This window comes from Glycine max, chromosome 18 (genome assembly GCF_000004515.6).
Source record: "Glycine max cultivar Williams 82 chromosome 18, Glycine_max_v4.0, whole genome shotgun sequence".
Lineage (NCBI taxonomy): Eukaryota > Viridiplantae > Streptophyta > Magnoliopsida > Fabales > Fabaceae > Glycine > Glycine max.
The window spans coordinates 8,446,198-8,473,934 of record NC_038254.2 but is presented as its reverse complement, the minus strand read 5'-3'; the positions used below and the strand labels follow the sequence as shown (position 1 = coordinate 8,473,934).

Sequence of the window (27,737 nt, the reverse complement as noted above, 5' to 3'; positions counted from 1 at the left end):
GAAAATGATGACTAGTGTTGGTGGATCTAAGGATCTCTCAAAGGTGGAATACAAAAAAGGGAATTGTAATTTTGATGGAACCCTGATTGACAGATCCAATTTTTGACATCAACAAACTGGATAACCAATTTGGAGCTCTACGAAATTGGGGAAAATAAAATGATAAAGCGGACTTAGAGAAAGAGATGGAAAAAACAACACCACAATCTTGAGAGATTGACAAGCTGGGATGATACGTCATAAAGAATAATTTTTTTATAAGAACTTAATATTTCACATAAGAATCAAGATAAACACTCTTTTAATTGTGTCTAATACGAAGTTTTCATCAAAATTGCCAACAAAGTGGGAGTCTTTTTATAACTCCTACTAATAATCCTAAATTATGTCCAAGGCCCAATAATTAATCTAATAACTAAAAGACTTAAAAATAACAATAAAAAAGCTAGCAGTCCATTACAAATCCAAAAATTGGCCCAAGAATGTAATCAAAAATGAAAATAAATCATATTCTAAAAGTTGACTATAATAAATAAATTTCACTTCTCCTCCTCTTTTCTTCATGAGAGAATTTAGTCTCTTGCTAAGCTCTTGAAATCTATTACTCCTTGTTAGTAATTGGTTCATCCATGTTAAGTCTACTTAAGCCAAACTCTTCCCCCTTCGATAGTCTTTTATCAAATTTTTAATTCACTCTTTTCTTTACGATAATAGGTGATAAAAGAGACTTTTGGATGCAAATGGGGCATGTTGCTTAAACTATTATTTATTTATTTTTTTCATGAATCCTATATCGCATCGCAATTTTTATTTATTTAGTAGTGTAGCTCTAAAAATAAATTAGTTGTAGTATTTAATATTTTAATTTTCTTGCATTTTCCCCCTCAAATTTTTCTCTTTTTTTACCCATTACAATGATTATTACACCAATCACCTTTCTTTCTTTCTTTCTCTCACGTAGAAGTTACCCACGTAACTTTCAAACGTAACAACTTCGATATTTTTCCGGCCACCTCATTTGCTCGGTCGGAAGAATATATCAAGCTATCGTTTTCTCTTTTTGGAAAATGGGGAAGGTACGTAGAAGAGTAAGGAAGAGGTGATAATTAAAAAGAACAAATAAGAAGAAAAAGCAATTGATGTAATAAATAATAATATAAAAATAGATGAAAATATTGTTTATTAATATTAACTCCCGTTTCTTATTTAAAAAGGTTGCTCGTAATCTGCAACTGCTGGCTTAGTGGCTTTAACTCCATGAAATTGACAACTACTAAGCAACCGTCAAGCTTATGGTAGCGACTCAAAAGAAAGTATGACGGGGTATTCGATAACAAATAAAATTGATGAAGCAATTAATGCTACAGATCAGTTATATTTATAATCAAATTTGATTTTTCTTAATAAATACTTATTGGCTTAAGAATAAAATTATGTGGCCTTAAAATTTTAGGCATTCTTTTACTGTGCTAGTTACTGACTAGTGTAAAATAACAGTGGGAAAATGTAATAGATGAAAATTAAAATGAAAAAAAAAAAAAACTTGAAGAACCCTTGTATATGTGCAAAATGTTAGGAGTTGGTGGTTGAATAAATGAAAATTAAAATAAATTACTTCTTTAGTTAAATTGTGATGTAAAATTGTTTTAACTATTGACATTCTTAAAAAAATACTAAAATTTAATTTAAAGATGAAATAATAAATTTTAAGAAATATGTTGTTGGGAAAATAAATAAAACAAGGTAGTTTGAAAATGTCAAACACTTGTAGAATAAATGTGGTAGTAGTGCAAATTGCACTTCTAAAAGAGAGAACAGATATGTTAAAAATATCCCATGACCGGCGAAGAGAATGAATGTCTTAGTCTACATTTAAAGGGAATGTTAAGGTGTCTAATTGAATAATGAGGAGTGAAAGCCTCATTCTTCAAATAGTGAACTCTGATTTATCATATACTTGTAGGTGGTACAACGTATCTACCCACTCCAAGGTCTTGCATATACAGATCACCAAAAAATGAAAAAACCTAAATGTTCTTTAGGAAGGAAATAGAGACCGAAGATTTAGCATACAGCATACACCTAAAAAAAAAAACCCTATGATTTCTGCAGATTAAGGCATACAGCATTTTTATGCAAAAGTAGAAGAGGAGAACAAAAAAATGGACATTAAAACTACCCATTGAATCGGTCTGCTGAATTCTGGCGTGAATACATATGGTGAGAACCAGCTGCAAAACCTGGCATCCTACTCCCATATCCAGGTGGGAGGGCACTACGTTCAAAAGCACCGTTTCTACCAACTATAGCAGGTTCGTCTAGGCGAGACCCCAAAGGATCCATCCTTGCATGGTTTAATTCGTCTAGGCGAGACCCCAAAGGATCCATCCTTGCATGGTTTAATTCGTCTAGGCGAGGTGCATATCGCTGCATGGCTGGTGTATTCATCACATAAGGCTCAGATGCTAAAGCAAGGGCTGGATAACTTGGCCCCATGTGGTGGCTATTAGCAGGATCATGCACAGATAGATAATTACTCATCACAGAATTAGGATTCTGAATACCATAATGGCGAGTCTGTTGCCTTGTCTCTAATTCCCTAAGGTAGTTCTCATCCTCCCTGACATAGGGTCTATATCCGATGCTATTGGCGATGTCTCTTGGAAGGCTGCTATGGTGTTCACCTACATCTGTAATCCCAGAATCATAAAGGGGATTGGCAACACTTGGCCAATTTTGGGTCCCGCTATAGGCTGCTCTAATCCCCCCCATTCGTGAGGAAGAGGTGGGCTCCAAATGCCTATAACTTTTATCACCAAGCTCATAATCAGGAGGTGGCATGTCAGGTCTGAGCTGAAAACTTTCAACTGAGGATCTCCCATCAATTGGATTGGGTGGTGAGGTCACACCTAGTCTTCTTCCATCGTTTTCCTCACTTCGTTTCCTCTTCCATGAGGTCTTATCAGCCTTTCTCACCATATATTTCTGTCTCTCTTGACTCTCTCGATCAACATTTCCATGTGGTGAGCATCCCGTCTGGCCCTCATTGATAGGTGCATCAGTCAAATTCAAGATATCATGACCTGGCATGCTATTGAAACCAGAACTATCATCCAAAGTATGACTGGCCGGTGATTTTTCTTTATCAAAGCTTTCAATTCTTAACAGCCCCCGCTGGCTGATAAAGTGACCATGCTTCCGAGCTATGGCCTTATGCTTATCAGTCCAATCAGGACGACTCCAAAGGTAGAGCGGTGGTGGCTTTACATTCCACTGATCTATCTGCCTGTCGTTTGCATCAACTGATCCCGGTAGATAAAATGACTTAAGACAAAAAAGGACAAGAACAGGGAAAAAAAATAAAGACAACAGTCAGAACAATACAGAGTATGTATCAATCAAAATACAAATTACCACAAGATATTATTAATATTTATTTACCTTGCCCAATAGAAACCTCTTATCCTCCCAGACAAGATCATAAGGCGACCGTTTCTCATCTAGCCTATATAATAAGGAAACAAACATGAAAAGGCAGAAGATGAACTGCCTCCTCCAACCAAGGAAGCAACAACTCCAAGGTAGTCTTGGCAGGTAGGGGTGCTCATAGTTTGGTTGTTTAAACAACCATAACGATAACTAATAAATAACTAGATTTTAAGTGGTTATAATAACTATAACCATAACTAGTTTTGTATAACTACTTATAATTTGGTATAACTGGTTTTTGATTTTAAAAACCGATTATATAACCGTTTATGAATATAACAAGTTATATATAAAACTAGTTACATAACTGGTTATGGATGAATAAAAATAAGTTATTTGAAATAACTATTCTATAAAACTGGTTATTTTATAACTATAACTATTTTTTTTTTTAAAAAAAAAAAAGTTATTTGAAATAACTATTTTTATAAAACTAGTTATGGTTTTATAACTACTTTTATATAACTGTATATTATATACCTAGTTATTGTAAGTTATAGTTATTTTTTAGAAAACTAACTTTTTTGAGCACCCCTATTGGCAGGTTGAAGTGAAGGAAAAGCTTATTTAACTCTCTTATTCTTGAAAACAATAACAAGAAAAAAAACATTACCTCTCTGTTTCGGGTGGTACTATGAGAATTAGGAGCTTGGGTCTAAACTCGAGAGCTTTATCTATAAACTTGTTAGCCAAAGCTGCCTTAAGTCCAAAGGGGGGATTAAGGCCCATGATCTGTTCCAGATGCAAATGAGAAAAATAATGCAAGAATTACGTGAATCGGTCATGTGGATATGCATACATGGCTCAACCATTAAAATAAGTGATTCATACCAACTGTGACCCTGTAGGCAACTCCTTTGTTTGGATAGTCATCCAATCTCTCATCTCAAAATTAAAATCATTCTGTAAACAAAACAAATTCAGCATAAACAGACAGAAAAATATGATAATCATAAACTGAATGCTTATGTATTCTGTAGTTGTCTTCACTAACCCAGTTCACTTCACAAAAATGTATAGTGAGGTGTTTTACAGCCTATAAACTATTACTAGACATCAATTAGGCTTGAAACTACACACACACACACACAGAGACTTCAACAGCATTGATATATTCCTGAAGAATATGGTGGCAAGTTACTAATAGCTATATTGTACACCCACCCACACGCTTCAACTTCAATTATATGCATTTATTGTTTAAAATAATTGGAAACTTTATTTTGACAAGAATCAAGGACAATGTATTTTCACAAAAAGACTCTGAAATTTGACACTCAAAAGACACATCTTGACATGTTATGCTGCTGAGTGCTGGCCCTATAGTACATCAAATTCATCTCAGAAATGACTGTTAGCCAATTTTTTATGCAATAGGTGATTCCTCATCCTGTTACTCGATGGTAAGATGATCATTATCAATGTTGATAGAAGAACCAACATTTAAAAAAAAAAAAAAAAGTAAATCAAAATGTCATACATACACTATACGAAACCAGGAGCTTGAGTATTCTAATACAAAGGGTCGCTAGCAAATAATACAGAGAAGACAATTGATAAATTGAAATGATACAACTGGATGCATGTTGAAAACCTCTGCCAACTTGTCAAAGATTGTTAGCTAAAATACGCCAATACTATCAAAATTTAACAACAAAGACAGCAAACTTGTTCCTACTAGGTGGGATAGGCTACATAGATTAAACAATGCCATAATATCCTATTGTAAATCATGTCCATGGACAAACTAGTGACCTCTAAGTCCTTCTCAGTATTTCACCTATAATTTTTCTCAGTCTCTCAATATTTAAATGGAAATAAATCTGTCAGTTTAAAATCAACAATCACACATTGCAGTGGCAATGAGCAAAAATTGAATTATAAAAATTAGAGTAATAAGTTATAACAACTTGTAAAAGTAGTCACCTTTGTTGGAAGTAAATCAAAGTTTTTGTATGAGCATCTCTTCCCAGTCTCTTCAAGCTTTTTGTTCATAAGAATGCTAAAGTCATTAGCACCACAACAGAAGTCCACAATCTGACCACAATGTAACTATCCCCAGTCAGGTAATCAACATTAAAATTAGTAGATGATTAACAATGTTAAGAATACCATCCACCACCAGATAATAATGTATATCACAATTTCACAAGGAAAAACTGATCTTTTGCTGTACAGAAAGTAGAAACGTCAAAAAAATTCAGGCAGATCTATAACAGTTGCATTTGTCAAAAACAGAAGAAAAGATTAAGCATCTTCCCTAAAATTTCAAATAAGCAAGAAATTAACATATTAAAAAAATTATCTTTCCTGATGCAAACAAAGGTCGAGTCATGAAAATGTAGATATTTCAGAAACCTGCATCATTCAGTTCCCTCCAATTATTTAGCAAAAAAAAAAAAAAAACGAATTAAAAAATAAAATGCCAAAAGGATCTTAGAAACTAAAACAGCCCAATGTAAGATCTGTTTTATAGTTTGAGAAAATATTAGTATTTTCATGAATGAACAAGCTTTTGGAGGACTATTTTCACATCACCTCAGATGACTATAAAATGGTACAAACAATGGCAAAAAATTGTGTAAACAAAGACAATGAATTAAGTAACTATATCAATATCAGTACTTACTGTATCACCATTCTGAACATACCAATGGAGTTTATCAACAATCTGAAAATGTAAAAACCATTATTTAAGCAATGCTTGATGGGTGTAATTATGGCAAGACAGACAAAAAAGAAATTCATTACAACAAAACATAATGTCAGTCATATCAAATGTCATGACTCATGAGCATAATCACTCTCCAAATGGCCTTCCAGATTTTCAATAACCAAACTCTAGGGTGGCTATATTGTGAACAAGTGCAATATTTTATTCAACTACTAATGCATTTCAGAACTTTGACAATTTTAGTGATGTTACAATAAAGTTTAAGTATTGAGTGCATTTTGAACGTGCTTTTATAAATATTTAAAACCTCTGAAAATCCTTACACCAGATAGCTTATTCATAAAAGCCATTTTAAACTAAGGTTCAATTGCTATAACTTTGAGCATTATGACAATATCCTCAAAGATTGTGGTCTGATAATATATTTTCATAAACTCTTTCAATCATGTGAAAATTCTTATAAGCCGCTGTAAAGCCAACCAAATAGTTATAGGTGAAAACATAAGTTCATCCCTGAGGGTCAAATATATTCTTGGATTCTAAATTGAGCTTTAGCTTTTGCTTCAAGTGCACAGCAACAGGTCTAAAGCTGGTATTTTTACCCAATGTTGTCAAAATCAAGATTTTATGTAGGATCAGGAGTGAGGTCAAAGATTGTAAATCATAGAAGGTAACTGGATTATAAATAAGATCCTACTAAAAATTTAAAATTATACTTGGAAATATACAAATACATAAAAAATAGCATACATATTGAAAATAACCTGTTGCTTCAAGGTTATCAAATCAAAATTCAAATCATGAATCGCCAAGATAATTTTTGAATCCTGAATCATAATTTGTATTAAAGCATAAAATTCAAAGCAAATGAAAAATAGCTTAAAATATATCTTACTACATGAACATAATCAAATTTAAACCCATCAAAATAATCATTAATCTGTTTACCACTATTCTGTGACATCGGCCTCACCTAGAAATCTATAACACATCCAAGTCTGTCCTAACTACTAGATCTATAATACTCTTCAATGAAAAAGGAGGATAATAAAACTAGTTTTTGTATCTTTCCAACACAGCAACACATGAAGATGCAAAAAGACACAATAAAGAATGTGTGTGTGTGTGGAAGCTGCTAATATACTCCCACTTAGAAAATAGAAGGTGTATATTAGCAGCCTACACCATTTTGATTGGGACCAAAAGACCATTCTTTTTTCTTTTAAAAAGGTAAATAAAGTTATGGATTTAGGTAATTTTGTCATTTCAGTTCTTGGGTTGCGGTCTCTTCTTTAATTTTCTCGCTCCATTAAACTGCTCAATCTCCTCCCACTCTCCCTCTTTCTTCATAATCAAAATATACTGGCAGAAGAGAAACTAGACACATCTATGGAGTAATAACACCAATTCCTCTACCAACAAATTCAGATGGTGCTTTTATTTTATTTTTTTATCAGCAAAGATAATATTTTATATATACTAAAAGAGTACCAGAGGTACTAAATTACATATATTTAAGTACCCAGAGTAATGATTCCGATTCAGACTGAATGGAGTCTAGATTGGAACCACAGCCAGGGTATAGACATACTAGTAAAATGTAGTGGCATTCTATGTTACTAATCTTTACTTATACAAAATTGCTGCTCTAAGGTTACTAGTCCATAGATTAAAATGCAATGAAAAGTCTTTGTCCATATGCCTCAGCCATGTCCAGATGGTGCTTTTATATATACAAAAATAAAACGGTATTTTGATGATGGGTTTCTCGTGCTGCTCCAATTCTATCTCTCACAATAAATAAGGCCACAAGGTGAAAATGATTTGACCCTCATTCCCTATATTGGCTCTAACCAAAAAAAGGTAAAAAGGGTCTGACTAATTCCAAGATGAAATTGTTTGTGCGGTAAAAGAAAAGAATGGTCTTTTGGTCCCCATCAAAAAGGCATAGGCTGCTAGTAGACACCTTCTATCTTTTAAGTGGGATATATATATATATATATATATATAATGTCAGAGAGTACAGGAATCTTACAGAATAACTAAAATAAAATAATAACAGAAAAAGTTGAGTAAGAATAAATACCCCTTCCAGCTTTTCAATTTGTGTAAAATGGCGACCAAACGATGTGTACCGATTACCATATAGAACAGGTGCAAGATATACTTTCAGCTTGTCCTACAGAAGATTCAGTTAATAAAGCTGTGACAACTGAACTGAATCATTTATACTACTTTAAACAATGCACTATCGTATATTATAAATATAGGAAAATAAAAGTCTAGGAAAAAATTTATGAGATATGTAACAAGACATGACATAGAACAAGTTAAGACTTAAGATCAAAGAAGTTTTTGGGAATCTTGCAAGAGCTACTCGTTCTTTTTTCTCTGACAGATGGTCAGAACTTCATCTGGGTTCGAATCCTACTAAAAGATCTACGAGAAATCAGAAACTGTTGAAGAAAGAACAAAAGAGACATCTTGTTCTTTCTAGGGGATTGGAAAATAAAGAAATAGTGAATGCATTCAAGATAATTATGTACTCGAATAAGAAATTAAAAGAATTCACTGTCAATTCAAATGAAGAAAAAATTTTATTTCGAAAGGATATCAATTGCTAAGATTCAAAGAAAAAATTATTATTTTTATGAATACACCAAGGAGCACTTTGGGTTAGGAATATAATAATCAGATTTCGAAATCAAATAATGCCTCATCTATAAAAATTGAAATATTTTGAAAAAAAAAACTTTTTTTTTCAAAAGGAAATCAATGGATAATCTTGGTCCTATTGAAAATATCAGTCTAATCGAAGACCCTAAAATTTTAACTGATATAGATAAAAAAAATTCATCATTGGAATGATAGTGACAATTCTAATTACAGTTATTTTGATTGTTTAGTAGGTGCCTGTAACATCCAGGATTTCCTATCTGATTAAACTTTTTTAGTTAGGGATAATAAGAGGAATAGTTATTCCATCAACGATGAAAGAATATCATTCAGTAAAAAATACTAGAGAGGAATCAATATTTAGACACTTAGAACCAAAATCCCTAGAAAAAATTGAAAAAATAGCAGAGTACCTTCCACTTAAATATCTGGTTTAGAACATCAGGGCCACAAACAGCTTCTGCATCCCGAATATTGTGCCCGTCCTCTAGCATCCTTAGAGCTGTTCGAACAGCCTGAATACACAAGACATAATACCTAAGCTCCAAACAAACTCTGAAATAAACACCATAGAGTAATAAATATAGATAGTGATATGTACCTCAACTGAGCCTTCCAATTTCCCCAATGTAATGGTCTTCTCCACAACACTTTTCAACGAGTGAGTATGAGTAGCAGCAAATTTGTGCTCTTTTATAACATTCTCCAAAGTAACCGATGAAGTAGCTTCTTTAAACAAAGCCAACAATCTACATCAGAAGAAAACATATCAACAATGTCATCATAAACAACCATTAAAATAGCTTGAGTTTCAAACAAGAATCTAATAGAATTTTACTATTAATGGTAAACACTATAAAAACAACCTTAAAGGAAAAAAAAAAACAGCAACAGCAGAAAATAACCAATCCAAAAGTCAGACAAGGAAAAAAATTCACCTCCTCTTTGAATCTGCATCTAATGCGGGCAATGTGCTACTCAGCTTTTTAGTAGGCTTAACAACCAGGGTATTTTTGGCTACATCATCAGCCTCATTACCAGAATTAATATGCTCAGAACTGTTCTGCTTTAAAGCAAATAATTTTGCACCCAATGATGGCCTGTTTTCTGCACCGTCAGACTTTTTGGTTTCCTTTGAGATTGTTGACCTCTTATTTTCATTAAAACATCTTGATGCTTCGTTTATTTTCTTCCTTGAAATATTTGATCTAGAAATCTTTTCAGACTTCTTGTCTCCAACTTTCCCAGAAGACATTTTACCAGGAAGTTTAGAAACTTTAGCAGTAGCTTTTTTGCCAAATAAATTTTTTGAGTCAATATTGTTCTTGTTCAATATAACTCTCTCTTTGGTCGCAGACTTTGCATTCTCCTCTGCATCAATTTCTCGAACAGTAGCTTTAACATTGGGGAACTTTATATGATCTCTTATAGGAGTCCCAAGTTCATCATCGATCTCATGTTCTCTGGTTTAAAGAAAGGAAAAATATATTACATGAGGTTTAGAAATAAAAATTGGAGAACAATAGCACCAGTATACCATAACACTTACAAACAATATATAAGAATGCGATTGTTTGGTAAAAGATCTTCCCAAGCCCTTGTTATAATATCTTCATCCTCTATGTCATCAAAAGCAATCTCTCTGATAAGCAACTTAAGAATCAGCCCTCCATACATTAGAATAATTAAATGAGTACTAGCAACACAGGCAAAAAAGAAAGAAAGAACCTTGGCAAACATTTGCGATGATACGACCTGGGGCAACGCCTACAAACAGCAAATTGAAAATCATGTTTCTTCTTGTCTTCCATTTCTTTACATTCACAGCAATAATGAGTAGGACAAGTAAAGGGTCCCCCCTCAGCAATTTTTTCCTCAAGCTCCTTTGGAGCATCCTCAACTATCCCATGAAGTAACTTTGCAACACAATGTGGATGATAAAAGAAACCACAGGTTGCGGAAGCGCATTTGAAGACCTAAAGGAGAAAAACCAAATGACTTTTAGTCCCATACAGAACAAAGAAGCTCCAGGAAAAGCATCATGTTTCTAAAAATTGTTCATTAGTAATAGTAGTGCCATGTCTTAGCACATGCAGTGTGCATAAGGATATTTATGTCTTTAGCACTCTCTGTAATCTGTACTACATTTTACTGCAGCCTATTTACTGCATATGAATTACAAAAACTTACACCCACATTAGGAAAGATTTTCAAATTTCTCCTATTTTACACAGTACCAAAGAGTGAAGTATGCTAAAAAGTTATTTCTCCTCAAAAAATAATGGATACATAAACAACCAAGGAATGGGTGGAACTTCATACAGCTAGGAAAAAAATATATCAATGAAATGATCAACAAGATCAGCCCATTGTGTTTCACATAGTTATACCTCAGCACCAGAAAATTTATCAGAACAGCCTAGTGTGCCACATGCAAAGCACTGATGTTGATTATATTCACAATTCTTACAGTAAAAGTTCTGGATCTCCTGCAAAATTTTGTCACAAGCAATCAAATTTCTACCTGAGCACACAATGAAAAGGTAAAAAGAAAAATAAAAGTCAAATAAATATGAAGAGAAAATAAAATTAACATACATCAACTTCCTTCCGGCTAAAACCAAGAGAGGCACAAGTAGATTCTTCACCATCCTCCTCATTAGCATGAAATGACCTCATGCACTTTCCATCGCAACTGCATTTATCATTTAATAACTTAATTATAAGAAAAACCATTGAGGCCAGTAAAACTTATAGAATATTCTCTAGAAATTATGTAAAAAAACCTAGATACACAGCACAGAGAAATTACACTACAATAAAATAACCCACAAAAAAAAAAACATACCACAAAAGTTGACCACCATTGTCACAAATTGCACAAACAGAATCAAACAACTCATCCTCTCCATCAGAATCTTCACCAAATTCATCAATCATATCATTGTCAATATCATCAATTATAAATCCAGGTCGTGCTAAATCTTTAACTTCCTGAAATCAATGAATTACATTTTTAAAATAATAATACAAATAATACATGTGACATGAATAAAATCAAGTAACAAAAGAAAATATATCAAAGCCAAATTATCTTCAAGGAAGGAAAACTAAATATGTAACAAACCTTGTCAGAAGGTTTTTTAATCTTCAGCTTATCCTTATCTTCCAGAACCATGAGCAAAAGCTGTTTAAATCAAATACTAGTCATTGAAGCGAGGCACGCATGTTGATACAAAAACAAGAAAAGGAATTAAATATTAAATATTTTTTCTTAAAAAAGAAAAAATTAAATGCCTAATTGAAAGCAGTGTTATCAATTGCGGTAAAAGGCAGAAAGCCAATAATCTGCTATATCATATAACAAATAGTGTCATGGGCATATAGCCGAAGTCACATTATGGTTGAAATATATATGATATATATATCAATTATATATGTTTGAAAAATTAAGTTGTATGCAAATAAAAATAAAATACATAAAAATTGGCATAATATTAACTCAAGTTCAATTGGCTGGAGACTCGCTAGAGATGACAAGAGGATGCAGGACGCATACCACAACCACAACATTGATAGCAGCCGGAATAGTGGACAGAATCACAATCGCGGATCTGAGAAATTTCGCTATGAAATAGCGCTATAGTGGCTATTTAACAACAATGATCAAAATAAATCAAAAGGGCAAGTCAAAGGATAACTAAATCCTTATCCTTATAACAAAACCAAGGAGAGAGTCAATCTAACATAACTAAAGGAAAGCAAATTTTAAGGGTACAAAGTAGATGCATCATCAATAATTAAATATAAGGAGCACATATTAAGTATATGAAAAAGGATACTAAATTACTAAGAGAGAAGGAAACAAGGAAAGATTTATAAGATAAACAGAGATGAAGAAACTACCAGTGCATTATAATACACAGTATTATAGAAAAGTATTGAGATTGTATATCATCTAGCTTAATGATGCATGCAAATCACTTCATGAACTTCATATTCTTGGCCTAGAAATCTTACAAATTCATCAATTATATCAAATAACAACGAAAAATCATGTAATTCCCATTCAATTTAAATGAATTCAAGAGTCAGTCCAGTATAAGCTATGTTAGTTATAGGTAAGAGTATCTTGTCTAATGACTAATATGATTATAATTATAATATAATAATGGATATGACAATTTTCTAAAAATTTATGATAGAGATAGAGGAGAGCATGTCAATAAAATACTAATTCAAAGTAGACTTGCATAGGAAAAATAACTGTATAACTAGTCATCCCTACAGTCAATTCTAAACTAACAAAATATAACCATTGAAACAATAAGCATAAATCTTCAGATTCAACAAAGATGTAATCCAAATCAGAGTCAAAGAAGTTTCTCCAGATTCAAAAATCAAGTCTTTTGTTTTGTCATCAAAAGAAAATGCCTATGCCAACATATCTTCAAAAAAGAAGTTCCTTGTTAAGGAAGCATTCCCTCTTAATGTTTTAGGACTTCTATATTTCCTTTCTTATTTGCATTCAGCCTTTCTAAATGGTTATTCGTCCTGTAATTGCACATGCGAGAGAGAAACATGGAAATACCCACAAAAAACAATGAAAAAAAGGTCATACCCTCACAAAGAAATTAAGCATCTCGTCAGAACAGTGTAGGAACAAGCAGAGGAGGAAGTGCAACCTAAAAATTTAACTGTGACACTGGCAAAGAGAAGCACATAATTTGCTGCTGAAGGGGGTGCAGGGAGGGAATTATGCTAATTACATAGTTTTTATTCATTTATTCTCGCCTAAAAACATGCTGAAGTTAAAAATCAAAGCAGTTAACAAGCCTATTTACATTTCTGAATTCCACCAATTAACAACCTCATCCTTCATAGACTCCCTTGATAGATGCCACCACCACAACATTGAAAATCCACTTCAAAAATGTAATCCTACTTTACCTCTTAATCCTAAATCTTTTACTGGAACTTGTCAAAGGGTATGATTTTGTATAATAAGACAACCTGTTTCATTAAACTAAAAATAAAGGCCAAAAATAGCTACAGATGATTTTTCAAACACATCTAATTAAATCCATTTGGTCTTGCATCTAATGTAAAATATAAATTTCAAGATATGACAAAAATATACCAGTATATTTTGAATCAATATTCCCCAAAGGATGTTTCGGAAGAAAAAAATATATCAAATGCTAATTTCCTAGTTCACCACCACAACATATTTGTTAAAGACTTGAAAGTAAATACAAACCTTGGACTTTGCTAAGGCAGTGTCTCTTTTGGCAGCTTCACCCATTAAAGTCATATGATTTAATAAATCATTTTGCGAAGGCATAACCTCATAAGATCTGCAAATAATTAATTTGCAAAAATGTCACAATATGTACTTCCACAACAATTAGGAGAAAAGAACTCCAGAACATTGAAAATTACCTAAACTCCTTATTCTTACTCAAGTTATCCCACACAGACTTGGCAGACGAGTCAGGATTCTTCTTCACATAACTCAGGAAGTGAATGGTGATCAAAATAGTCCTTATTATGGTATCCTCGTAGCTCTTACGAGGCTTCTCGAGTTTAATCCATCTTCCATCCTTTGATAGCACCAATATCTCTGGCCTCACATAGGAAAGATCAAACCTCCATGCAACAACTTGCACGAAAAATTTCTGCAGCCCATTATCCACAAAACCGTGCAAGAACACCTGCATTTTCTTGCCAACTGGACTCTGAGACTCACTCCACTGAATTGGCAACACGGAAAAACACACAGGCGCATCTTTGTTGTCTTCAAAATGGTAATTCGACACAGATAGTGGTTGAGCCTCTCCCTCATCATCTGAAGATGCCATGTCCCTTCTTTTTAACCCCTCAAAACTAACTACACAACAACTAAGCACCAAAAATACAAAAAAAAAAAAAAAAAAACTGTTACTTTGTATATAAAAAAAATACATCAAAGAGTAACACCAAGATTTTAAAAACAGTCCGCCACCGCAATTGTGTGACCATCAGCTACATTTGTTCGCAAATGAACGAGACGAAACGAAACCGTAACCGCAATTTAAAACCTTAACAACACTCACAAGTCACAACAAATTCAACTAACGAGTGAACTAAAAATGCTGAATGCGAAGAATATTTGAATGTACAATCCACTGGTGATAATCAAGAGAGACAATAGAAAACCAAATTTAACGATTCCGATAAAAGAGTATTCAATAGAAAATGCGATAAACTAAGGGATATATTATGATATAATTAATTATAACCGCGAAATACAGAACCCTGACACGGTGCGTACCTTTCGAAAGGAAAAAAAAATTGAAGAACGATGGAGAGAAACGGCATGCGTACCTTTCGCGATGATGAACGCAGTGTTGGTGTGAGGGTTCTGGAAATGGGTTCGGGATTTTAGTGGGAGCGGGAGAAAAGAAGAGAAGAAAAGAGGGAGGGAAGAGAAGGGGTGCCTACGGTAAAATGCTGCACTTTCCCGAAGATTCTGACACGGAGTTGAAGGGTTAAAGCGGAGTAGGATCGTCTATAGTTGTGGAAAAAAAAATGCATCAATATGGTCCGTTGATTTAATTTGTTATATGATAAGAAAAAGATAAAATTGTAAATTTGTTCATTTTATTCGTCTCAGAATTACTTGTTTGATCATTATAATTTAATTTACGGATTTAATCTCCAACTTTGTAATTTCATTATTTTGGTCTCTAACCCTAAAATTGGACATTAACTATTAATTATTTTCCTTGACCGTCACGTGTCATGTTTTGTATTGAACGTTGATCGTCATGTGTCGTGCTTTTATTAGATGTTAATTTTGTAGATCTAATTAATGTCAACATCCAATAAAAACATGACACATGTCAGTCAACATCCAATAAAAAGTGTGACACGTGACAATCAAGCCAAACAATTAACCGTCAACATCCAATCTCGAGATTGAGGACTAAAATAACAGCATTGCAAAAAAGTGAGAGAATAAATTCATGAATTAAATTATATAGGGACCAAAATCGAATTCTAAGACAAATAGGGAGACCAAATTTACAATTTTGCTTAAGAAAAATTTAATTTTGTAAATGACTTAATTAAATTTTTCATATATGTGATATAGATCGTTTTCAAAAAATTACCTAATTTTTTTTTCAACCAAGTACCTGAAAAACTTTCAGCTTCATCTTATTATCTATCATTAGTCATCTTTCGTTAAGTGATGACGTGACAAATAGAGTGTCATGTCATCACACTCCATTATTGTCACGTCAACAAAGGTGATGGCATGACAATGAGGTGTCACTGATTAGACGTGATGACATGACACTCTATTTGTCACGTCATTACTTAACAGATGACTATCACTAGGTAATAAAATGAAACAAAAAAAAAATTCTAGTAGGTATTTGACAAAAAAAAATTAGGTAGTTATATGAAACTAACTTATTTGTCAGGTCTGAAAAAACTTATTTAAACCATATATAATTGATGTTTTGCAGTCTATTATCAATGTACACATGTAACATATTATGTCTTCGCTCACTCTTCCTTCACTATTCTCTATTCTAACCATTTGATATTGTTGGTTATCTTTTAGCTTTGTTCATATATTAACTTTATGTTTGGATGAAGGATTTTAAAATTTCTAGAAAATTCAAATACACAACATTTTAATTGTCTTTATTTAAATTTCTTTCATTTTGTAAACATTTTGTTTGGATGAAGCAATCCAATTTCTTGTATTTTAATTTCCTTGTTTGGATAAAGTAATTCAATTTCAATAAAATTCAAATTTTCATTTTTAAATATTTATTTAAAAATTAAAATTTCAATATTGAATAAAAATAAATATTAGTCATTTTTTAAATAGTTAAATATTCAAAATAAATTCAATGCTAGACAATATTTAATAATCAATTTTTTTAATATATAATAATTAAATAATCAAAATAATTTTACTCAATCATTCACGACCTAAAATCATATATCATCCATATTGATGTCACTTCAGTGATAATATTCAATCATTCACGAACTATTTTGCAAATTAGAAGGTCCAAAACAAATAATATAATCAAACAATTTTTGAAGAAACAATTTTTTCTTGCTTTGTAAGGATGCAACTCCTCTGCATTCTTTGTTCACAATAACCTGACACAAAAGAAACAAACAATAGTAGTGAAAATATCACTTCAGCTAGGCATAAAAAAGACACAATCTTTTAATTTGAAAGTTGAAATTGAAAATGTAGACAAAGTGTTACTTACCAAGTTTCATGTGTTAAAACATAATATGTTTTCTCATGAATGGGTAGAGCTTTCACAATAGTTTTGGATCGTCAGCCAACCATTTAATAGCTTTCGCCCATTGTTGTCTATTAAGATCTCATATCAAAGCTACACTTCTTGAATATTTTTCATCATCAACTTTATCATCCATTTTTCTACCATTCGGTCAAGAGACTTGATCATTTTATCCAAAGAAGTTGTTATTCCTTCTTTTCTTTTTCTCCAATCTTTTTGTTGTGAGAATGTCTGGATGTGTGCCAAAAGAAGTTGAACCTTGTCTTTTTCCTTGTATTAGAGTTTGGTTATTCTAAGTCTATTAAACCCATGAATTCCACTTCATTTGTTTTTGTACTCATCGCTTCATCAACAACATCCATAAGAGTTTCATCTTCATGACCAGTGGCTCTATCTTTAGCGTACAAATCCACTGTATCATCCCAGTTTTGAAGCACCTTGAATCGAAACGGTTTAGCCGATTTAGGCAACTAGAACAAAAAAGAAAAAGTCAAATCCAATTTGTTTTGCATAACAAATAACAATATATTAATACTTACAGTGCAATTCATTTTCATTCTCGAATGTGATTATGTGCTTCGTACCCACTTTGGTCAAGGATGTCACTTACAATACCATACCACGATCTCCATAATTTGATACGGTTTTTGACATTATCTTATGTGACATTAACATTGAAGCTTGTAGACAACACTGCGACCGCAACATTAAATGTCGACATTTTCCAACCTTCGTCGCCCTTGTTGCCTAGATTCATTTGATCTCTCAGTATACCAGCCAATACACGTTCCATCTCCAAGTTCCATGTAAAATAACTTCTTGTTTCCTCATAATTTTTTCCTAAAACTTTTCTTTTGCCCGTCATTTTTTCATTAGATGACTTTATTAAAGTTAATGTCACTTATTTTTTCCTAAAACTCTCAAGGTGGTTCATACATTGCAGAAGGCTTTCATTTTTTCGTTAATTTGTGATTTTTTTCATTTAGTTGTTTGATTTCATTGGTTTTGTTTTTGACTTGATTGAGTTTCATTGATTTCTTGCTCATTGTGCTTTGTTGTTGTTGGATTTTTCCCGCCAATTCCATCATAAAGAGGCCTCGAGTAGTATACGACCCTGCACTATAGGTGCTTGTGTTTATTCTTGAATGATATTTTCTGTTACGACATGAATCAGGGTGTATTGCGAATTTTTTAGGAATATCTTTAAAGTGGGATAAGAACCTAATTAAGGAATAAAGTTCGTTTAGCCAATTTCCAAAAAGTGAATCAGTTGTTGGTGATGTCTAATTTAGGCTAAGCTACATGATAACATGTTGTGAATTGAATATTATCAACCTTGTCTTCCATGCCAAATAGGATCTATACCAGAACATCATTTTCCATTAGTAAGTGATTTAATGGTTCATATGTCCACTGTATATCTATTTATGTTACTGGGTGAACAAACCCTTTGGCTTTCTTGTGAAAGTATGAGATGAACGGACCTAAATTGTGATGAATCTAATATGTTATAATGGGCTGGGATTACTTTCTGATTTGAACTGATATAATTCTTTTTGTATAATCCATTGTGGCATATTTTATGTTTTGTAAATAAATCACGATTTTAGATTATTTTTGTCAATTTAGATCACCTATATAAGATGATTAAGGTAGAAATCATACCTTTATAGGTCATGTCTGGTATAGGATGATAAGATCAGTTGAGATGATGCAATTATCTTTCTTGTGATAAGAGAATGATCTTCTAGTGGGAGAATCAAGGTCTTTGAATTATCCCTTAGCTGTTAGAGGCTTCTAACCTTGTGCTTCTAATCCTTAGATGTGAGAACCTAATTAAGGATCTAGCTGTTAATATTTGCCCTGTGGATATTCCTAAGGCTCCTTTTCTTGATGAGATGGTCAGAAACCCAACTACTTCTTCCCCTGCTAAGTATATTCTTCTATGGAGATTTTTCCACAAGCAAAAATGTCCATAGATGAAGTTCTAGCAATCGGGGGCTGAAATATTTTCTCTGAGTACATCTTGTGCTACTCCTTGAGTCCACTCATCACTTGTTTTTTCATTTCCCTTTTGCTAGTTATCTTTGGAGTTGGCTGGTTGGTAAGTTAAAAAGCACTCTTAGCCTTATCTCCTTCGAGTTGCTTTGATAGCTTCTTGAATACGCAACTACAAGATGTTGCCTTAGTGGGCATTGCCAATACCATTTCTCTCATTTGGTTCGCTAGAAACTCTTTGCGCTTTCAAAATTGCAAGGTTACTCCTATTGCTGCCACCTCTCGTATATTTGTTTTCACTGTTATTCCTTGTAACATTTCTAAAAGCATCATTGGAAACTTTTGCAACTTTATTGGAACATCAACTGCCTTTATTTTTCAATGACATTAAGTTTGTTGGCGCCCAACATTTCATTTCTTCATGTCAAACATAGGTATTAAGTCCTGTGTCAGAATTCATGGCTTTGAATTGTAGTAAAAATCAATTGTATAGAATCCAGTAGATCTTGTAAATTATCCACTTCTTAAGTATTCATGTCTTAGGAAACTCTATGCTAAATAGAGGTATACAAGAAATTACCACTCTAGGCCAATTCTAATTTCTAATACAACTGCATTATACCAATAAAATGTCACTAGACCGTCAAGGTGTGAATGTTGAAATAATTACTTCTAAGCATAGAAATTCTTGTAGTGTTGCCTTAAATTGTTGATGTTGAAACTTTTTTTTTAAAATCTATTGATGATATAGCTCACCCACAAGAAGGAATCTATTAAATCATTCCTGGTATAATTTTCTAAGCTACATGCACAATATCTTGTATTTATTTTTTTAATTAGGTCCTTATGAGATCTAATAAAAACAAATTAGTTTAAGGACTCAATTGAAACACCCAGAAAAAAAAAATCAGGAATCTATTTATAATGTTAAATAGTTCAGGACCTAATTAAAAGTAATTATGAATTTCTGCAAACCAATATTCCTATCCCTGCAGGTTCTAAACAGGTTGAAGAACTTAACAAAGTAGGCTGAGAACGTTTACATGCAAATGTTGGTAACTTATTAATTACGTCTCTAAATTGTTTGTAATTTTTAAGTAAATCTATAATCTATTTGTTTCTTAATTAGGTTTTTGAATTTATATTTATTTTTTAATTAGGTGCTTGCTGGACATAGTAAAGACCTAATTAAAAGAAAAATACAATTTCAGAAACTCAATTTAAACAAAAAAAAGTTTGAGAGACTTGATTAAAAATTTGATAAAAATTTAACAACCAACCTATTAAATGGTATACGTTTACAATATTTATATAATAGTTTAACTTTTATTAGATAAAAGCTGTACTGATAAAGTGCTGCTTACCTTATCTTTATAGAGAAATCATATCATTTTTTAAAAAATTACATCATTGATTAAATTTAAACAATTATGTGTCATTTTCATCCACTTATTAAACTCTTACATTTAATATTATCTTTATAATCTAGTTTAGTTAATTAAACATGATAAATTTATAGCTGAGTTATTATAAATTTTGAATATTTTTTTATTCTTACTAATGAAAAAATATTTTATTAATTTAATATATTTCTTATTTTGAATGAGCAATTATCTTAAAAAAATTAATTGGATAAAGTTTCTTGAGTTTATATAAAAATATATTACATATATGTTCATCAAGTTGTTTTAATTAATTTTAAATTTTTTTGACAAGTTTACAATTATTTGATCAAATAAAAATGTTTAAGAAATAATTTTTTTTATTGATTTATAAGATTTAATTTTAAATATAACTTAAATTTATGATTATAATTTTTATTTTTATTTTCAATAAAATAATAAAATTTATTATTTATCATTTTATCTAAAAATAATTATTTATTTTTAATAAAACTCCTCCTATGACAGGGAAAAAGTAAAGAAAATTAGTCACAACAATAATAAAATTTAATTTTTCTTTGACATTAATGTGTTGCATTTTTTTTTATCAAATTTATATATTTTTTTATTTGTTTAACATTTTAGTCATAAATAAAATTTAAATGTATGTCCATTTTCCTATTTCTTAATATTTATAATTTTTTTCTTACATGATTTATTAATAAATTTAATTACTTAATTAATTATGTTTAATTTAATAAATATTCCAATAAAATATTTAAAAATGGAGTCCATATGGGATCTATTAAAACTTATTCCAAAATGAGATCTATTACTAAAGGAAGAAAAATGGGTAAAATTGTAAATTTGATCTCATCTCAGAATTTGATTTTGGCACCCCTATAATTTAGTTAATGAATTTAGTCTCCCAATTTTTTACAAATCCCGTTAATTCAGTCCCAACCTTGAAATTGGACGTTGAGGGTTAATTGCTTACCTTGATTGCCACATTTCGCGTTTTTATTGGACGTTGACCATTACGTGTCGCGTTTTATTGAAGGTTGATGTTAATTAGGTGCACAAAATTAACGTCCAATAGCGCAACACTTGTGGTCAATGTCCAATAAAAGCGTAATACGTGATGCTCAACATTGACAAATAGTAATCAACACCCAATTTCGAAATTGGAGACTGAAATAACATGATTGCAAAAAAACTGAAAACTAAATTCGTGAATTAAATTATATAAGGATTAAAATCAAATTTTGAAATAAATAGAGGGATCAAATTTATAATTTTGCCTATAAAAAAATTTCTAGAGATCTTCAATCATGTGAAGTATTATAGACTCTAAAAAAAAGGCAAAATTACAAATTTGATCTCCCAATTTGTCTCCAATTTAGATTTTGGTTCCCTTTAAAATTATTGACGAATTTTGTTTTTTTATTTTATCCAATCACGCAATTTTGATCCTCGATTCACAACTGGACATTGGCTGTTACAAAAGAATGTTGACATGCCTAGGGACAAGATTACCAAGATTATATAATTAGATAAAATAAGATGACAAAATTCGTTAATAATTTTATAGAGAGACCAAAATTTAAATTGGAGACAAATTGAAAGTCCAAAAATATAATTTTGAAAAATAAAAATGATGTAAAATCCCTATTTGAAATCCCGAATGGTCTAATCACTTCCTTTGTCTCAGAACTCGGAAGGAGACCCACGTTCAAAAGAACAGAACGAGCGAAGGCGAAGTGTGAAGAGCGTCGAGGCGGCGCGAGTCAGTCAACGGTTCTAAACTATTCAAAGCTTTTGTAATGCTTTCTCTTCTTAAATGCTTGCCACCTCGCAATTTCAAGCCCATTTTACAATTGCAGCAACCATGCATTTATCATTTCTTTTCATCTTCTTTGCAACACAAGATATCACATGACCCTGACAACAAGAACAACAAGAACAACAACGTTGTCGTCGATTTCAACCTTGTATTCCGTTCTTGCACCAACATCAATGTCGCCAAGCAGCTTCACGCTCTTCTTCTGGTGTTGGGTAAAGCTCAAGATGTTGTTTTGCTTACCCAGCTTGTTACTCTGTATGCCACTCTCGGGGACCTCTCCTTGTCTAGCACCACATTTAAGCACATTCAGAGAAAGAACATTTTTTCATGGAACTCGATGGTGTCTGCATATGTTAGGCGTGGGAGATACCGTGATTCCATGGATTGTGTCACTGAGTTGTTGTCCCTGTCTGGTGTGAGACCTGACTTTTACACTTTCCCTCCTGTGTTGAAAGCCTGCCTGAGTCTGGCTGATGGGGAGAAGATGCATTGCTGGGTTTTGAAGATGGGTTTTGAGCATGATGTGTACGTCGCTGCTTCTTTGATCCATTTGTATTCGCGGTTTGGTGCTGTTGAGGTTGCCCACAAGGTGTTTGTTGATATGCCGGTTCGCGATGTGGGGTCTTGGAATGCCATGATTTCCGGGTTTTGTCAGAACGGGAATGTGGCGGAGGCGTTGCGTGTTTTGGATAGGATGAAGACTGAGGAGGTGAAGATGGACACTGTTACGGTGTCTAGCATGCTTCCGATTTGCGCGCAATCAAATGATGTTGTTGGTGGGGTGTTGGTTCATTTGTATGTGATAAAGCACGGGTTGGAAAGTGATGTGTTTGTTAGCAATGCTTTGATCAATATGTATTCCAAGTTTGGTAGGCTGCAGGATGCACAGAGGGTTTTTGATGGCATGGAAGTGAGGGATTTGGTGTCTTGGAATTCTATAATTGCTGCGTATGAGCAGAATGATGATCCGGTTACTGCTCTTGGATTCTTTAAAGAGATGCTGTTTGTTGGAATGCGACCTGACCTGTTGACAGTTGTGAGTTTGGCCTCAATTTTTGGTCAGTTAAGTGATCGGAGGATTGGCAGGGCTGTTCATGGATTTGTTGTGAGATGTAGATGGCTTGAGGTAGACATTGTGATTGGTAATGCACTTGTTAACATGTATGCCAAATTGGGTTCTATAGATTGTGCACGTGCAGTTTTTGAACAGCTTCCTAGCAGAGATGTTATTTCATGGAACACTTTGATCACAGGTTATGCTCAAAATGGTCTTGCAAGTGAAGCAATTGATGCTTACAACATGATGGAAGAGGGTAGAACGATAGTCCCCAACCAAGGGACATGGGTGAGCATTCTCCCAGCATATTCCCATGTTGGAGCATTGCAGCAAGGAATGAAAATTCATGGGAGGCTAATCAAGAATTGTCTCTTCTTGGATGTCTTTGTGGCTACCTGCCTGATTGACATGTATGGAAAATGTGGAAGGTTAGAGGATGCGATGTCCTTATTCTATGAAATTCCACAGGAAACATCAGTTCCTTGGAATGCCATAATATCTTCTCTCGGGATTCATGGGCATGGAGAAAAAGCTTTGCAACTTTTCAAGGATATGCGAGCTGATGGGGTGAAGGCAGATCATATTACCTTTGTATCATTGTTGTCGGCTTGTAGCCATTCTGGTTTAGTTGATGAGGCTCAATGGTGCTTTGATACAATGCAGAAAGAGTACAGGATCAAGCCTAATTTGAAGCATTATGGCTGCATGGTGGATTTGTTTGGCAGAGCTGGGTATTTGGAGAAGGCATATAATTTAGTAAGCAATATGCCTATACAGGCAGATGCATCAATTTGGGGCACTCTTCTTGCTGCTTGTAGAATACATGGAAATGCAGAATTGGGTACTTTTGCTTCTGATCGCTTACTGGAAGTTGATTCAGAGAATGTTGGCTATTATGTTTTGCTGTCAAATATCTATGCTAATGTTGGAAAATGGGAAGGAGCAGTTAAAGTACGATCATTGGCCAGAGATAGGGGATTGAGGAAGACTCCTGGATGGAGCTCTGTTGTAGTAGGTAGTGTAGTTGAAGTCTTTTATGCTGGGAACCAATCCCATCCACAATGTGCAGAGATATACGAGGAATTAAGGGTTTTGAATGCCAAAATGAAGAGCCTTGGTTATGTTCCAGACTATAGTTTTGTCCTACAAGATGTTGAGGAGGATGAGAAAGAGGAGATTTTGACAAGTCATAGTGAGAGACTGGCCATTGTATTTGGAATTATCAGTACCCCACCAAAAAGTCCCATCAGGATATTTAAAAACTTGCGGGTTTGTGGTGATTGCCATAATGCAACTAAGTACATATCCAAAATTACTGAGAGGGAGATTATTGTGAGGGATTCAAACCGTTTTCATCACTTTAAAGATGGGATTTGTTCATGTGGTGATTACTGGTGATAGTCCCAATTATGCAAGCTTGAAAAGATTGACCATAACTGCATATCTTAATTACCGAGACATCCTCAACCTGGCATTGGTTTGTCACTGCAGCACAACTGCCAATTGTCGAGGTCATGTGTTTTATGGACTACCAAAAAGTATATGGTGTTTTGCCTGAACTTCAGGTCATTGTTGGCCAGCCAGCATTGTCAAGGACTGCGGTTTGTACCCATATTTTTAAAGTCTGTAGTTTGCTTTGAGTATCACTTTCACTCACTAACATTCCAAATGTAGTATGGGCAATTGCCCTCAATCTGGGTTCAACTCTTGGGAAATATTGTTGTGATGTCTCAAGCTGCATGGAAGGTGTTTATAATATTGATTCCAGTCATGGCAGCATGCATATAGTACCAGGTAGCTTTATGGATAGTGTCTAACCTATATTATTTGACAACAGTAACAACAAATCTCAGCAAATGAATATATTGTTATACAGTGCTACTGCGGTTGATGGCTGAATTTCGGATTGGATATTTAGTCCACTCTCACATTTGTTGTCTGTTTGGTTTTCTTGATATCTTTTCCAAATTCAATGACTGCTCCTGGTGAATACTTAAAACTACATACATTCGCTTGTCATACTTTACTCCTTATGAAACTAAGCTCAAAACTTGATTTGGTGATTACTTTAAATTTGTTTTTTTCAAGGTGTCACCGGATGGGCTGACATATGGACTTAATCTAAACACTCTACAATTTAATATAATCTGGTTCCTTTGCACTTTGGAGAACAAAATGTATCTGTTTAAAGAGTATTCAAGTACACATCCCTTCCAAGTGAAGCTCCTCTTGTGATAAAAGACAACCAACCAGATTATTGTTGGTCATCATTTGGAGAGGTTCATATCTGGGATTTACAGGTACACTTCAAAGGTTATACATTTGTTCCATTCTGAGCTGAAGGCTACAATTATATTTTCTTGGTTACAAGTCTATCCTGGTTTTTATATGGTATATTCCCCTAATGAGGAAGTGTGTGATGCAGGTTCGATATGCTCCTCACTTTTCTCTTGTTTTACGAGGTCTTACTTGCATGTTTCCTGCTGTGCTGGAGCAAAAACTGGTATTGTGGGAAGAACAGGAAGTGGAAAATCAACCCCAGTGCAAACACTTTCCCGACTCATTGAACCTGTTGCTGGACAAATATTGATAGATAGTGTTAACATTTCTTTGATGGGAATTCATGATTTGTGGTCCAGACTAAACATTATTCCTCAAGATCCAACAATGTTTGAAGGGACTGTAAGAACCAACCTGGACCCACTGGAAGAGTACACAGATGAACAGATTTGTGAGGTAGTTTGGTTTTGTTTGACAGTATGAAGAACTTATCTATTTAGTGCAGGTTATACATATTAATTTCTTTTTAGAAATATTTCAGGTTCTAGATGTGTGCCAACTTGGAGATGTAGGAAAAAAAGGGAAGCTTGACTTCTCAAAACTTTGAACATAGACATAGCATGGGTTAAAGTCACGATCATATGTCTAAATGTAGTAAGAATGTATTATTTATCATTATGAGTTTTTGCAGTTACTGAGAATGGAGAAAATTGGAGTATGGGTCAAAGGCAGTTGGTCTGCCTCTGCCGTGTTCTACTTAAGAAAAGAAAGATCTTGGTGCTTGATGAAGCTACTGCATCAGTTGATACAGCCACAGATAATATTATTCAGCAAACAGTTAAGCAACATTTTTCAGAATGCACATTCATTACCATTGCTCATTGGATAACTTAAATCATTGATAGTGATAATGGTTCTGTTTTTAAATCAAGGTAAACATCTCTTTATATATTTCTTCCTGCTTGTTTGGTCTTATTTTAAACAAATAATCACATTTTTTTGGTTAACTTCCTACGGAAGCTTTTAATGAAAAAGTGATTATTTCTCCCAGTCCCTGGATAATGGTGGTTGAGAGAATTTGAGAGAGAAGAGAGAATGATATTTAGGAAAGAGGAATATTATTCAACCCAAGTATTATCAGATTACAGTTCAGTTTATATAGTTGATCTAACAACTAACTAACCTAACTGTCAACTAACCTAGGTTAGTTGATACAGCTTTCACTTAGCTGTTATTCACTAATATCCTCTTTACTAACTAATAAGAGACTAACTACTAACCACAGTAGTCAGTCTATCAGTTTACTGTGAGAAAGCAAAAATACATTTCGAGTAATGTAATACTCTTATACTGGATAATCAAATCCATACAACAGCACTTATTTTCTTTATTTATCACCTTTTTTTCATTTTATTTTTCTCATGAAGTCATGATAATTGAGTATGATTTCTCTTTATGTTGATCCTGTAGGGTTGATTAAGAACAAATCTTCATCTCTAGCCGAACTAGTTGCAGAATACACAATGCAGAATACACAAGGAGGTCAAACTCTGGTTTTGGAAATTAAATTGAAATTGATGATATGTCTGGTCATCATTACACTTCATGTAGTGTCTTACCTTACTGGACTTCGACAGAGTTTTTAGTGGCTACACTTTATATTAGTCTTACTGAGGCTTGTCTTGTACAAGACTCACTCTACGTCACATTACTTTGCTCACAAATAATTTATGCATACTTTGTGAATCATGATGCAGATTATTGCAAAGTTAATGATCTGGGTGTAATCTTAGGGCCTGTTTGTAAACTCATCCAATTTAATATGGTGTATAGATGTACATACAATAAGGTAACTCTTAGTCCACATTTATGTCAGTCATTCAAATGGAATGAAAGAGATAGATCAAAGAAAATGTTCCATATGAAAAAAAAAAAAAACTTGGCTAAATGAGATTGGAGTTCAAATTTTCTGAATAGTTGATATGCCAATGTCAAAACTCTCATTTGAGCTTATATAGAT

The 27,737-nt window shown here is 33.2% G+C and overlaps 2 protein-coding genes across 9 annotated transcripts; one reads left to right on the top strand and one right to left on the bottom strand.

Moving 5' to 3' along the window:
- Positions 1-1,926: 1,926 nt before the first annotated feature.
- On the bottom strand, positions 1,927-15,366 carry LOC100803073 (protein ENHANCED DOWNY MILDEW 2). Of its 2 annotated transcripts, XM_041012290.1 has the most exons (20): positions 15,206-15,366; positions 14,282-14,740; positions 14,100-14,196; positions 11,967-12,026; positions 11,688-11,833; positions 11,438-11,534; positions 11,230-11,328; positions 10,568-10,815; positions 10,389-10,481; positions 9,778-10,302; positions 9,441-9,588; positions 9,253-9,354; positions 8,250-8,342; positions 6,119-6,160; positions 5,416-5,526; positions 4,321-4,392; positions 4,103-4,221; positions 3,442-3,505; positions 2,876-3,324; positions 1,927-2,632 (listed from the first exon to the last, which is right to left on the bottom strand). In XM_041012290.1, exons 2-20 carry the CDS (start codon positions 14,698-14,700, stop codon positions 2,176-2,178), a joined length of 3,441 nt encoding a protein of 1,146 aa, XP_040868224.1. In that variant the 5' UTR covers positions 14,701-14,740; positions 15,206-15,366; the 3' UTR covers positions 1,927-2,175. The 2 variants fall into 2 exon arrangements, with proteins under 2 accessions (XP_040868224.1, XP_006602176.1); XM_006602113.4 differs by having other exon boundaries at positions 1,927-3,324.
- Positions 15,367-22,240: 6,874 nt separating this feature from the next.
- LOC100802551 (pentatricopeptide repeat-containing protein At4g33990) lies at positions 22,241-27,490 on the top strand. 7 transcript variants are annotated; one of them, XM_041012292.1, is made up of 6 exons: positions 22,241-25,231; positions 25,314-25,422; positions 25,526-25,737; positions 25,863-26,173; positions 26,409-26,554; positions 27,188-27,490. In XM_041012292.1, the coding sequence occupies exon 1, from the start codon at positions 22,361-22,363 to the stop codon at positions 24,833-24,835; it is 2,475 nt and encodes an 824-aa protein (XP_040868226.1). In that variant the 5' UTR covers positions 22,241-22,360; the 3' UTR covers positions 24,836-25,231; positions 25,314-25,422; positions 25,526-25,737; positions 25,863-26,173; positions 26,409-26,554; positions 27,188-27,490. The 7 variants fall into 7 exon arrangements, with proteins under 7 accessions (XP_040868226.1, XP_040868225.1, XP_040868227.1 ...); XM_041012291.1 differs by having other exon boundaries at positions 26,409-26,649; XM_041012293.1 differs by having other exon boundaries at positions 26,259-26,554.
- Positions 27,491-27,737: the final 247 nt, after the last annotated feature.